Source organism: Lutjanus erythropterus, chromosome 4 (genome assembly GCF_056507025.1).
Source record: "Lutjanus erythropterus isolate fLutEry1 chromosome 4, fLutEry1.hap2, whole genome shotgun sequence".
In the NCBI taxonomy this organism is placed as follows: domain Eukaryota; kingdom Metazoa; phylum Chordata; class Actinopteri; order Lutjaniformes; family Lutjanidae; genus Lutjanus; species Lutjanus erythropterus.
Window position 1 is genome coordinate 10,655,983 of NC_139320.1, and position 13,143 is coordinate 10,669,125.

Genomic DNA, 13,143 nt, shown 5'->3' on the forward strand with positions numbered 1-13,143 from the left:
GTAATCAAACCACTTCTGTACTTTAGAGTCTGAACTCTTAGATACATCTGCTCAGTCCAGCCTACGGACTGAGTGACTGTCTGAAGGCTAATCTGACCACAAACGCTGCTGCAGTTTAACCCTCGACCACCGAAGGTCACACAGTCCAATAATGTCATCTCAACGCTCTGATGTTTGCAGTTTTTTTGTTTTTAGATCATCGTCGTCTATCAGAGAAGTTACATCTGTGCGCTTCAAGTAGATTGAACACAGTCTAAGTGCTGTAAATAAAAAGATCTCTCGTCTTGTTGCTGGCGTGCTGTCAGTCAAAGAGCGGTGGTGAGCATGTAGTCAAAAATCCAGTGTCAGGTGACCGACGTTCTGCTGCTCTTCATCTCACAGCAGCGAGGAAACATTCTTTCATGAAACCTAATGCGGGGATCTTTATGGGGTCGTTCCATTATTATTATTATTATTATAAACAAGATTCTTCAATAAAACAACACAGAGGCATGACTGGAGCATTGAGGATGTAAACCAGAATTAATCTAAGAGCTACAACTGTTCCGTGAGAGGAAAAAAACGCAGTTTGTGTAATTCTGAATGGAGACGTCAATACAGTGTTTGTCTGTTTCAGTAATGACGACCAATGATTCGACAGATTTGAAGTATGAATTGTGCAAACAAACTTAATCACAGTCACACACACATCTACACCCGCTCACGCACACACACATCTGTCTCCAGGCTCGTCCCTGCATTTTCAGGGCGCAAGTGAGTGAGAGATTATCTCCTGGTTACATCATCAGCTCGAGTGATGTCACTGCTGACGACACTCAGAGGTCCCCGGGAACCAATCAGAGTTGGCTGTACAGGTGAGGCTTCCATTCATCATAATCCCTCAAACATTAAGGATTAATATTGCTTCAGTATTGCCACAAAAATAGAATAATATTGACTGTCTAACACCGCTACTTCTCAACCAAACACACGTTTAATTACATCAGCCCTCATTTATCAGGCAAACTCATGACCCACAATTCAACTGTTAAACAGACGTACAGCTATTTTGCCTGCAAAACTGGTAATTGTCCTCATCTTGAGTATAATGAGACTGGGCAAGTGTGTGCAATCGAATGAAAAAGATGGAATAGCAGTTCAGTAGTGTAAGAAATGAATGAGGATCAGTAGTTACAAGTCACAAAAAACACAAAGAAAACAAAAGAAAGTATTATTTATGTCACATAGCCTACAAAAAGCTTGCAGCTACAGATTTGTGTTGTTATCTATTATTTTCTTTAATCTTAGTCAGTTAAAAAAAGTAGCTTGGAGCGAGATTAGCGCCATTAAAAGCTCAACAAATGGTGCATTAGCTACTCACCACCATGGTGCTTCAATCAGCATGTTCAGGCAAATGACAAAAGTTCCCTGTTGTCTTTTTTGGAGGAATACTGTGTATGTTAGTGTTGAAATCTATTCACTCATGAATACGACCATCATGTTAGCCTTTGCACTCACATTAGTGCGTAAAGTGGACAAAAGAAAATCACTTTTAACACTTGAATTTGCAGTGATATTCATGGTACCGTGATAAATGAGGGCCATTTTCTCTTGTTCAGTTGTTTTTTATCTACTGAAATTTTAAAAAAAATGCAGAAAAGTGTTTTAAGAACCAGTCTATTGTTGTTGATGGTGTCCTATTTTAAATACAAAAAGAACTGCCAGCCATTGTCCTTTTGGTTGCCTGTCAGTCAGTCCTAAATTAGTTCACTTCCAAACCATTTCTAGGTGAAATGCTGCACTCCAGGATGTGCAGTATCCTCTCTCCCGGGCTGCACGGCGCAGTACTCACAGGTGGCACAACGTCCGTGACAACAGCAGCAGCCTCGCCAAGTCAGCAGGGCGAGGCTCACATTGTGCCACATATCGGACCTGTTCCTGCCTCACAGAGCGGATGAGAACGAGAACAGAGGAGAGGGAGACAGGGAGGTAGGCTAAGGGAGGATTTTGGTAGAAAGGTTGTCTGAGGTTCATCACAACTAAGAAATGAAGTTTGTATTAGTCGTACAAAAATTAACACTTCTCCTTCCCCGTTGCTACGCTTGTGGCCTCCACTTGTATCTCCACTCTCTCTGCTCTTAGTGCTGCATGGTTTCTCATTGCTTAATACTGCTTTCTATTTACCCCATCAGCTGGCTTTAGTTGACCAGTACAAAGCCATGCTGGGAGTCTACCGTCTCCATCATCTCACTGTCCAGGAGGGAGCTCTGCAACTCAGGCAGGCCCAGGCCCTCCGACTGCACCGCACCAGCCAAAACCCCACCCACAGCCCCGGCCTCAGGATCTCCTGGAGCAAGCGGGGGCAGCAGGGCAGGGTCCAGCGGGAACTCGTACTGGTCTGGGAGGAGACCCTCAGTGGAAGGCCCCAGGACCTGCTGCTCACAGCTTGCTTGGTAGCTGAAGCCCAGGCCACTGGCAGAGGCTTCATGAGGCTGGGGGTTGTGGAGCTGGTGGTGAAGGTGAGATCCAGGGGTGAGGTGTTGGGTGTAATGGTGGTGGCTCATGTAGGGATCATATACCAGACCCTCACCCGGTTCCATCAGTGGGCTCAGGCTGTGGGGGTGGCTGTAGGGAGGCGATGCCTGAGGGCTGCCCTGCTGCTGGGGCTGAGGCTGGTGGGTGGCAGCGGACATAGGGGGGCCCTGAGGGGAACTTTGAGATGCCGCCTGGTCCAGAGCAGGGTTGCCAGTCGGGTAGGATCCTTCTGCTATCTGCATCTGGTTGAAGTAGGCCTGCAGCCCCATGCCCTGTGACTGCTGCAGGTACATCCTCTTCTGGTGCAGTCTGTGGAGACAGAAGCAGAGCCCACTGAGGTCAGGACAATACATAGACTTTATTCAGACTGCAGGGAAATCAGATCTTTAAGACAGACTGCTTACACTGTTACTTGCAAGTAATCGAAGCAGATTTATGTGTCCAGATGTCACCAGTTTATCTGTATGGGTTGCTGTAGTACCACCATAGATGTCACTTGGGAGATATTTAAAGAGGAGGTTGTGGTGGATAAATCGATCAAGCCAGGAGTCTGGGCTTTATGTCGCTTGTGAAGCTAAATGTCAGTCTTATGTATCTTTAATGTAGTTGACTTATTATTTTCAGTTTTTTTGAAAAACTGTTTCCATTTTCAGTTACAGTTTGATTAAGTTCAGGAACAAAAACACTTAGGAAAGGAGGTTTAGGAAAAGATCATGGTTTAGATTAATATTATAGATGCACAGATTCTGATTTTCTTGGGTGTTTTAAGGGTCAGACATGCTGATTCAAACTTTGACTGATTTCGATTTTCAGTCTAAGAACTGTAATTGACAGCATTCACAAACATTTCTGCAACTTTTCTTAAAATTAAATTGGATGTTCATAATAGAACACTGACTATAAAATATTTAATAAATACTATTTTACATTTTCTCCAGAAGTCTCCAGGTTACAGCCAGGCCTTATCATAGTAAGATTACATACTAGAGGGAACGTGATCTTGTGAGATATTGTGGAATATCGTGGTATCTCGCAGGACACGATTTCACATGGTCTCATGTGGAAGCAGATGTAAACAAACTGGAGACTGATGCAGTTTAACAGTTTGCTGTAGTAAAACTTTGCAGTGAGAAAAACAGAAGCAGAAGTTAAACGAGTCTAGAAAGTGTACCGCTGTTTGGCAAAACCTTCAGCTGCTCTGTCTCATTGTAGACCGTCTTCTCTTTATCCTGTTCTTGGAATCTGTTGCTGACACCAACTTCATGCAAGCATGTGTCTGAGTGTGCGTCTGTGATCAGCGCTGTTGTGGGTGTAACATTACAGCCAGTTTGTCTGTGGGCATGATGTGACTATCATGCGGAGTATGTGTGTGAATATGACCACAACAGAATCAGATATGTGACGTCGCCTGAAAACCGTCCAGTTCTGGTTTCTGGCTGGTCGATCAGTGCATCCCTAGTTAAAACAGACCCTTTCACAATGTCAGAAAGGCTGTCTAGTCTTCCACACCATCTACTCTGATGTACTTGTCTCCATCTGTATTTGATATCATTGTCATGTTTTGAGTATCACAAAAGACACTTTTAAACTGGTTTGAGTGGCTGGATTGAGATGCATATATAGAAATCATAAGAGTCATATTTCAAACCAACTCCAAATGTGGCTCAGAGCAATGTGCAGTCTGAACAAGGACTTTGAATCAACACAAATGAGAACTAAAAGCTTACAAAATCTATGCTGAACTGATCGGCAAAATTTAGAATGAAAGTGGAATTGGGAACCCAAAATGATGAATTCAAACAGGTCTGTTATGCTCACTGATGGTTAGAAAAGCAGTCCACCAATCAGAGTTTAGCAGATGGGGACACCATCTTCCTACATAGCTAGCTTGCTACCTGGATACACCCATGAAAGTCTTTCATAAAATGGAGAAAAGAAGGGAATAAAAATTAAAATGGGTGGAGCAGACATTTACAGCATTATTTACCTGTGTTCCTGCAGCTGTTGCTCTAAACTTCGAGGAGTCTCCTTGCAGAAAAGTTGGCAGCTAGCAGGACTGTTAGCCAAGACGTTGGCCTTTTGGGATGAAGAGAGATTGGGTGTGATTATTGCCATGATAAAATTCATTGTTGTATCATTGTTGCATCTTTGGCTGAGCTGGTAATCCTTCAATTTCCAAATTATATCACTGAATTGAGGGAGGAAGACAATTCTGTATCATTAACTTGTATAAATCAGCTGAACATTGATCACATTCATGAGTGATTGTAGCTGGTGTTGGACTGTACCTGTAGTCTATGAGTGAGGTATTGTGTCTCCAAACTCTGTCTGCGGGATAGGAGAGGTGGATGTGGCCCTCCTTGGTATAAAGTTAGGCCCTCCTGCTGCTTTGAAGCCTCACCCTTCGATCAGAAACATAAAGCATTAGAACATTTATGCTCGCGCACGTACATATCCCAGATGCCCTCCCTCCCGTCGGTTAATAAAGCCATGTCAGGGTCTGGGTGCTTCATCGTGTGGTCTAACTGGATTATCCATGCTGTCTCCTGCCCAAATGCCTGTGTGGTGACTGATCAGCCAGATGCCTTTCTCTAAATGGCATGTACCGTAGGGATTACACAGTAGTTAAATGAAATGAAAGCAAATTAAAAGGATGATGGGGCCGGAGCATCATAACCAACAAAGAGCTGCATTATTGCATTATGAGAGATGGACAAAAGGAAAACAGCTAGATCTTGTCTGCTTCAGCAATTGATTTGGTTTGTTTTTCTTTTTTTATTTACAGGAAAGCCTTTGGATCTTTCCTCACATGGTTCCCCATGCAGTGTGTCTATGACTGTGAGATTATTTTGTCTATATGTGTGCTTGTCTTTGTGTGTGATTGCAGCTCAGGCCTATTGAGTGCCAGTCACTACTATGGTTAAGTCTGACTGACTTCAACAATGGCTGCATTCACTTTGGCCTAGGCTCCAGGCTCCAGGCCCCAGGGGGACGGGAGACAGTAAACAAGCCACAGTTGGCTGCCTCTCCTGGGGTTACACAACAGCCTGGGTGCCTGTTTTTTTGCTCTGGCCAACACGGGGTGAGGATAGTGGAAGGACTGAGGGCTGAGAACTGGTTTGGAAAGAGAAAGATCTTGAATGGGTTTGAGTGTGTGTGTGTGTGTGTGTGTGTGTGTGTGTGTGTGTGTGTGTGTGTGTGTGTGATTATGCAGTAGGACTGACCTCCAGGAGGTTGTGCAAGTGGTGCTGTGGTCCCAGGGGGCCCATTGCGGCCCCTTCCCCAGAGCCCATCTGCTCCACCAGCATCTGGACTTTGTTCAGCTCCAGGATGCCTTTGGTCCTCGCCAAGTTCTGGAGGTGCTGCCGAAACGCAACCAGACCTGAGAGCACAAAAGAAAAATCAAAACAATACTGAGTCTGTCTTGATTCTCAACAGCTGATCTATAAAATAACTTCTCTCTTCATCGGAGATGCAAAAACTGTTTTCATTACGGCCCGCTGGCAGACAAAAAATATAACACTCTTCAAAATGTACACCTTCACTGGGCAAAATAAGCAAACTGCTGTTGACGGTGGCTTTTATTGGTCCCAGACTGGCTTGTGAACACATACAAGTAAATGGGGGAGCTGTTGTTTTTTCTGGATAAAAAACACGATCATGTCACATTTCTCAACCAAATTCAATTAGTCATTTTTTTGTTCAAGGGTTCATGATCTACATGAAGTAAATTAGGAAAAAAAAAACTTTTTCCTTACATTTAGATAAATGATGTAATCTAACACAAGATGTTGAAATTTGGTTGAGAAATGTGTCATAAAACAACAGCTTCCCTGTTTACTTGTATGTGTTCACAGGCCAGTTTTGACCAGACCAATATGGAGGTGATGCTGGCGTATCACAGCAACAACCCGAAGTGGTCAATGTGGTGTCTGCATATTATATGTGGATGGATATTAACGTACATCCCTATTCTTCATAACAGGATGTCAGAGGCCCCATCCTGCCAGAATCAGGCTAAATCCACACTGACGTTAGCAAACTGGTTGACCGGTTAGCACTTTTCATCGCCTCTATTGCCAATGTAACTGGATGTACGTCATGAGTCTCTGTGGGGGTGTGTGCACATGTGACTGTATCTGTGTGTGTGTGTGTGTGTGTGTGTGTGTGTGTGTGTGTGTGTGTGTGTGTGTGTGTGTGTGTGTGTGTGTGTGTGTGTGCGCGCGCGTGTGTGTGTGTGTGTGTGTGAGCAGAACCAAGTGGCTCTGATAAGACCCATCCAGTGGTGACGAGCTGTGGCTGTGAACGACAAGACCTGACTCACTGTGATGGTGGGAGTTATTTAAAACAAGAGTCAGCAGTCTGACGCAAAAGAATCCACCGCATCAACACTCTCCAAAGAGGATTACGAAAAATAAATATATAAATAACTGCAAATACCAACTGGGAGTACACACACAGTGCAGGCTGTCAACGTAGAGCCAGGGAAGAGTAACACACATTTTTTAAGCTATAATTATAGTTTCTACTTGGCTAAAGCACAGGTGATTTACAACCAGCAGGCACAGAATAATGTAGCGGTGAAGAATAAAATGGAGAAAGTAGATAGGTTGGTTAATAGTCTCTCTTATATTTTGGCTTGTCTTTCTCTCTGATGTGGTGTAGAGACAAATCCCGCCTGTCGCAGACTGAAACTTTGAAAAGAGAAAGAAAATCAAGACGGAGAATGAGCAGTACACAGGGAGAAGAGATGGATAGAGACAGAGAGAAGGGGGAAGAGTGAGATATGTGGGCTGAAACCTTCAAATATCTGTGAATCATAACGTGAATCATCACTGTTGTAGTCGTCAGAGGGACTGAGAGGATGAGAGAAGGGAAGGGAGAGGAGGAATAGACGGGGAGAAAAGGGTGTGAAAAAGAGGAGGGGGAAGCAAATGACAGAGTGGGAATGAGGCACTTTTATCTGGAAAGCAGTGTGTGTGTGTGTGTGTATATATATATATATATGTATATACACACACATACATATGTGTGTGTGTTTGGCTGTGTGAAAGGGTGTGAAGGAGCAGCTGCAGCAGGGGTGTTGCATCTGTGTCATGAGAATCAATGCTCTTCCTCTTGACTGGTGCTCTAGTGCTCTGTAGATCGTGCAGCCTCAGACATATGCACTGTGACACTTTATACATCAAACTCTCCACAGCTTGCAGTGACCGAGCTTAAGGAGACATGTCGGATCTGGCATTTAATTGACATTTCACTCAACCTGTCCTGTTTACTTCCACTTCAGACAGTGATTTTCTATATGTCACAGCCATGTCTTTCAGTATTGTGTCTCAAGAGCACGTCTCAACTCGCTGCATTCATCTGCATAGATGGAACGATAGGGACTTTATAGCACCGCTGTCAAATGTCTCGTGACTGTATTCCATCATGAACTGCTGAGTATTGCACCGAATTAGCTTTGCAGTTCTGTAACACTGAAGTCAGTTTTAAAAGAAAATGATCCCACATGTATTCCATGTATTCTTCTTCGTCAGCACAGTTTGTATAAGAGTATTTTAATGTAGAAATGAAAGTAATGATGTAAGTAATTAAAGTAATGATGTCAGAATAAAATGGCCTATACCACATTTGGCACAGGCATGGACATGAACCTACAAGCATAGCAGGCTGTTGCACTGCTAACGTTGGCCACAATGTGTGGCAGCTAACGTCAGCTCCAGGTAAACAAAACTCAGACTGATCGTAGTTGGTCAAAAGAGTTGAAGCATTTTGTGAGTTTTTGTCATGTCAGGATAATGTGCAATGTGCAGAGTGCCTCACATATCAGAGGCATTTAAAATACAATTTGGTTATTGTAGGACATGATTAATAGCATCAAATGGTTCTGAATACACACAATATATTTTTGAACGATGATCAATAAATAAATTGTGCTCAATTTTAACCGTTTTCTGGTTGTTTTCTTACTCATAGACTAGTCAATCTGTACAAATTAAATTTGTTGTTTGATCTGCAGGGAAATTAGTCTCCAGGAACATCCCTACTGCCAACAATGCAACTCAACCTCCAACAGATCAGCAGGAAATCTGTATGCATTATGCTTAGGATTGGGTACCAAACCCAGTGCTAATATGGTCCCAGTTCCACGTCTGGCAGTTACCAGACCAACTTGAAACAGATTTTGGTGCTAAATGCCTGAGCTGTCTATTGAAATAGCTGTCCCCTGGTGCAGTTGTTACAGGCGATAAAAGCATATCACTCATAGCTATCAGGCAGAGATGAGGAGCAGATTCAACAGATTTCTCACTTTTTTTTTTTTTTTTTTCATCTTAAAACTTTTTAGTCTTCAGACCAAGCCAACACTGACTCAAGTGACATCACTTTTTCATCACAATTTATCAGACTTTCCACAACTCCATCTGGAGTCAAGAAAGGCTTTCTAAAATTATTTTTCACTTATGCAGTAAAACTCCTCAAACAGACTTATGTTATATTAGTGCAGGTTAAGGTGTATTTGTCTATTGCCAATGGTTAATGAGAAACTTATTTCCATTTTTCTTTGTAGTCTCCCATCATCTCATCTATTCAACTGCAGTGAAAATGTAATGTCACTTCATACCAGCAGTGAAATGTTCTATTAAGGCAGAAGGCAGTGCGTATTTTTAGAGAAGGTCCAAAGAGAAAAATGAATGAACATGGAGGAAAGAAAATTAACACTGGTGATTCTAACCTTGAGTGAGGGAGGTGTCAGAGGCACGGCGTCCTTCTCTAAAGCTAATGGGGGAGCGGTTGTGTGCCTCCCTGTGCTGCGAAGTCAGGGCAGCCATTGCTGGGTTGGCAGGCCGCGCGCTTAAGAATGGTGTAGGGCTGACACCGGGGGCAGAGCTGTTGCCTGGTACCACCTCACTGAGGGAGGGGGGGTCCTCCAGCAGGCCGAGGTCGCTATGCATGGAGCCCATGTCGTAGCCAATGTCCGAGTCCACGCTGCCCATGGAGGGGTTGTGGCCCAAAGTGAATAATTTACCTGCAAGACAAAATGTTTGTATTCAATTTCAAAGAAGTGATCCAGGAAAAACAGCATTAGATACTTCTTCATTAAAGACTTCTTTTGGCTGGACGAGTATGTGCTTTAGAAAAGCACAACCTTTTTTGTAGCAGATTTTATTTGTCAAGCTTGGGAGAGAAGGCAGAATATTCTGTTTAGGTCTGAGTTATAAAATGGACTGTTATTTTGTACTGAAAGGAAAGTATTTGAACACTGCAGCTGTATTTGGTGTTTTGGGCACTTTTTGTGCATGACACGAAAATGAAAGAAAATCAGCCCATCAATAATACAAACAATCATAATGATAAAATAACAACTTATAACATTACTCATAATTAGTTACAATTTCATTGCTTGTGAAAAATGAAGTAGCTATTAACTTAAATTTAATTAGTTTAATTAAAGCTACTAAAAGGACATTTTTGTATGTTGTGTATATTTTATTTATTTTTGTGACATTTGGTGCTTGCACCATAATAATCACAAAATGTAATGCCAAAAATGAAATTATCTAAATTAAAATTTCCTTATGCTTCTTTTTAACTGGCTTACACACTACTCACTGTAACTTAGCCTTGGAAAATGTAAACACAGACTTGTTTAATCTCAGTTCAGGGAGAATCCAACCTGCTGGCAGACATTAAGAATAACTATACAGAAATCACAGATCTTCTCTGGTCATATAGTGGCATCAGTATTAAGCTCTGACTGATTCATAACCTGTCAAAAACTCCTTGTAGCAGCTTTAACTATCAATAATGGTGTTAACAAAGCACGTGACAGAGTCTAAAGATGTGAGTTTGATCAGGTGACATCATACCTTGGTTCGAAGGCCCAGGCTGGTTGGTCACCTCAGAGAGGGTGTGTCGCCGCTGGCCGAACCGAGCTGTCTGATAGGCCGAGAGCAGGTGGGGTGGATCGTCCTCTGTGTCGGGCTCCTCGGTCTCAATGCCCTCATCAATCGATGTCTCCATCATGTTGCTAGGTGACGAGGTGGAGGACTTGCGGAGGACAGTCGGGGGAGGCAGGGGGTCCAGCAGGCAGCCGTTCACCTAGACGGGGGAGAGATCAAAGGGACAGAAAGAGAGAAATGAGAACCATACATCCAACATTTACTGTGTCAGGAAGAAAACAGCAGGAGTTAGGACACATTGGTAGTCAAATCAGGCATCTTAAACACTCATACACACAGAGGTTGCATACACACGAAACTAACAAAATCCATTCTCACTGGACCACTTGGACACAAGAAGGCAACCACCATACTGACAATCAGAGCTCCATTAGTCACTCTCCTCCCTCTGTTTTCCCTCCACTCACCACAGTTGATCTCATACTGGGTGTGTGTGTGAATTTATGTCTGTGTGTGTGTCAGTCAGTCAAAACTCACTTCCTGGCCCTGCATTCCTTTATCCCCACCCTCCACCTCTAGGCCAACACACACAGGCTTGTCTATATGCTGCAATACACGCACACATGATCATCTGCTTGAGTGACTGCAGTAACCGGAAAGCCTGGTGTTGGCCTAGAAAGAGAAACTTTGCCCAATTCCCCATCTGCTTTCTGTAGTGTGCTGGGATAGGAATGCTGTTACTCAACTCACTCACACACATATTCACACACAGAGGACAAGAGGGGAAAACGACATTGAGAAATCAATGATGAAAAGGAGTGGGTGCCATTAAAGAAGACTGAAGTTAAAGGAAGAGTTTATATTATTTGGCGTTGGGTTGTATGAGGTGCCTTTTGATAGCCAGTGTATTAGCTATAATAGATGGCAAAGTACCAGCATGAAGTTAAGCAATGAGGACAGGGTCAGCAGCAAAACTTAGTTTACTTTTCTTTTTTTTCTTACTTTTTCTCCTTTTTCTGACAGGAAACTGTCATTATATGAGCCAAGTATTGCTCTCTCCAAACTAACTGCACTCTGTAAGTGAAAGCAATAATTTTACCTTGCAGAACACAGGAGTTGCTTGACTACCATTTCCTCGATCGATTAGTTTGTTTGTGTTATTGTGTGACTTCAGTGAATCTGAACTATCCCTTTAAATCACCAAAGTCATATAATAACACAAACAATCTAACATACTGAGGCAGCAGTAGACCAGCAACTCGATTTTGCCAGTGGAGTTTGGTTAGTTTGGAGAGCGATATTTGGCTCATATAACAGTTTCCTTTATGAAAATGTTGTCTGATGGCGAGGTAAAGCGGTGAAAATATTCTAAATATAGTGTAGCATATAGATTTTTTTAAGGTGGAACTTTTTAATTTGCTAAAATACGTTTTGCTGTTGACTCTGTCCACAGCAGTACATTGCTTAGCTTCCATGATGGTGCCCCTCTCTGCTTCTCTAACCTGGGGGCATCAACCATCATCTACTGTAGGTAGTACTCTGACTATTGGTACATATCTCTTACAAATTTTCACTAAATGATCCAAATTGTCCCTTTGAAGGATACAGAACAGTGGAAAGAGAGGAGAAGAAGCTGAATTGAAAATAAAAAAGATAAAAGAACAGGAGAGCCAAAAACTAAAAAAGAAAAGATGAGCTGATGGGTAGGAGGGTCACAGCAGCGAGATCACTGGAGCAGCGCAGCAGCTTCCTGTCCATGTGTGTTCACTCAGCTTCGCATTAGGTCACATCATCATCATCACAGGACCGCTTACATAACCAGGCTCCATTCGCGCAGATAACGCACACTCTGTCTCCCAGTCAGTGCTAACCACACACACACACACACACACACACACACACACACACACACACACACACACACACACACACACACACACACACACACACACACACACACACACTCCCTCATTCTCTATTTATCTGCACCAACTAGCGACCTTTTCCTCCGGGCCTGTTGTTGAGTTGTCCGTTAGAGAACACAGACACCAGTGGTCTGAGCTGACGGCCTCACACACCTGCAGGACTACACATATTCTCACTTATACACACACACACACACACGTATGCACGCACGCACACACATACATATACACACATACATGCTGTATCATTCTTCAAGATTTCTTTTCCATCCCTCCCCCTCTCCTGGCTCCAATAAAGAGTGATGTGTACGCTGTTGTGTGTGTGTGTGTGTGTGTGTGTGTGTGTGTGTGTGTGTGTGTGTGTGTGTGTGTGTGTGTGTGTGTAAGCAGCGCAGGACAGGCAGCTGTCCTGTCTGATGTGAGTGCTGGCTGAGTTCTTACATAAGAGAACAAGTCAGCTGCACTCGGGCAGGTCGACGGAGCAAGCCAACACTCGAAACCTCAAAGGAGTCTGGCGTACACACACACAGACACAGACGCACGCATGCACGCGCACACACACACACACACACACACACACACACACACACACACACACGCACGCAGGCACACACACACACACACACACACACAGACACACAGACAGACACACACAGGCGTGCAGAGACATTTCTGATTCACAGTGAGTGGGTGCGCTTATCAAAACGAATCACTGTCAAGCTTATCGGGATCATTTTTCAGGACATACTTGTGCAAGCTGATAATGATCGTAATAACTACAACTTTCATAACCCGAAAGGCCA

At 43.3% G+C, this 13,143-nt stretch overlaps 1 protein-coding gene across 1 annotated transcript in view; it reads right to left on the reverse strand.

Annotated features, from left to right (window-relative positions):
• Positions 1-420: 420 nt before the first annotated feature.
• Positions 421-13,143, reverse strand: part of sik2b (salt-inducible kinase 2b) — a 65,667-nt gene continuing 52,944 nt past the window's right edge. Inside the window, exons 10-15 of the mRNA XM_084716942.1 lie at positions 10,383-10,614; positions 9,248-9,541; positions 5,739-5,896; positions 4,803-4,916; positions 4,502-4,590; positions 421-2,823 (exon numbers count right to left, since the gene is read on the reverse strand). Of these exons, the coding sequence (XP_084573068.1) occupies positions 2,178-2,823; positions 4,502-4,590; positions 4,803-4,916; positions 5,739-5,896; positions 9,248-9,541; positions 10,383-10,614 (1,533 nt within the window). The 3' untranslated portion in view covers positions 421-2,177. The remainder of the gene's footprint in view (positions 2,824-4,501; positions 4,591-4,802; positions 4,917-5,738; positions 5,897-9,247; positions 9,542-10,382; positions 10,615-13,143) is intronic.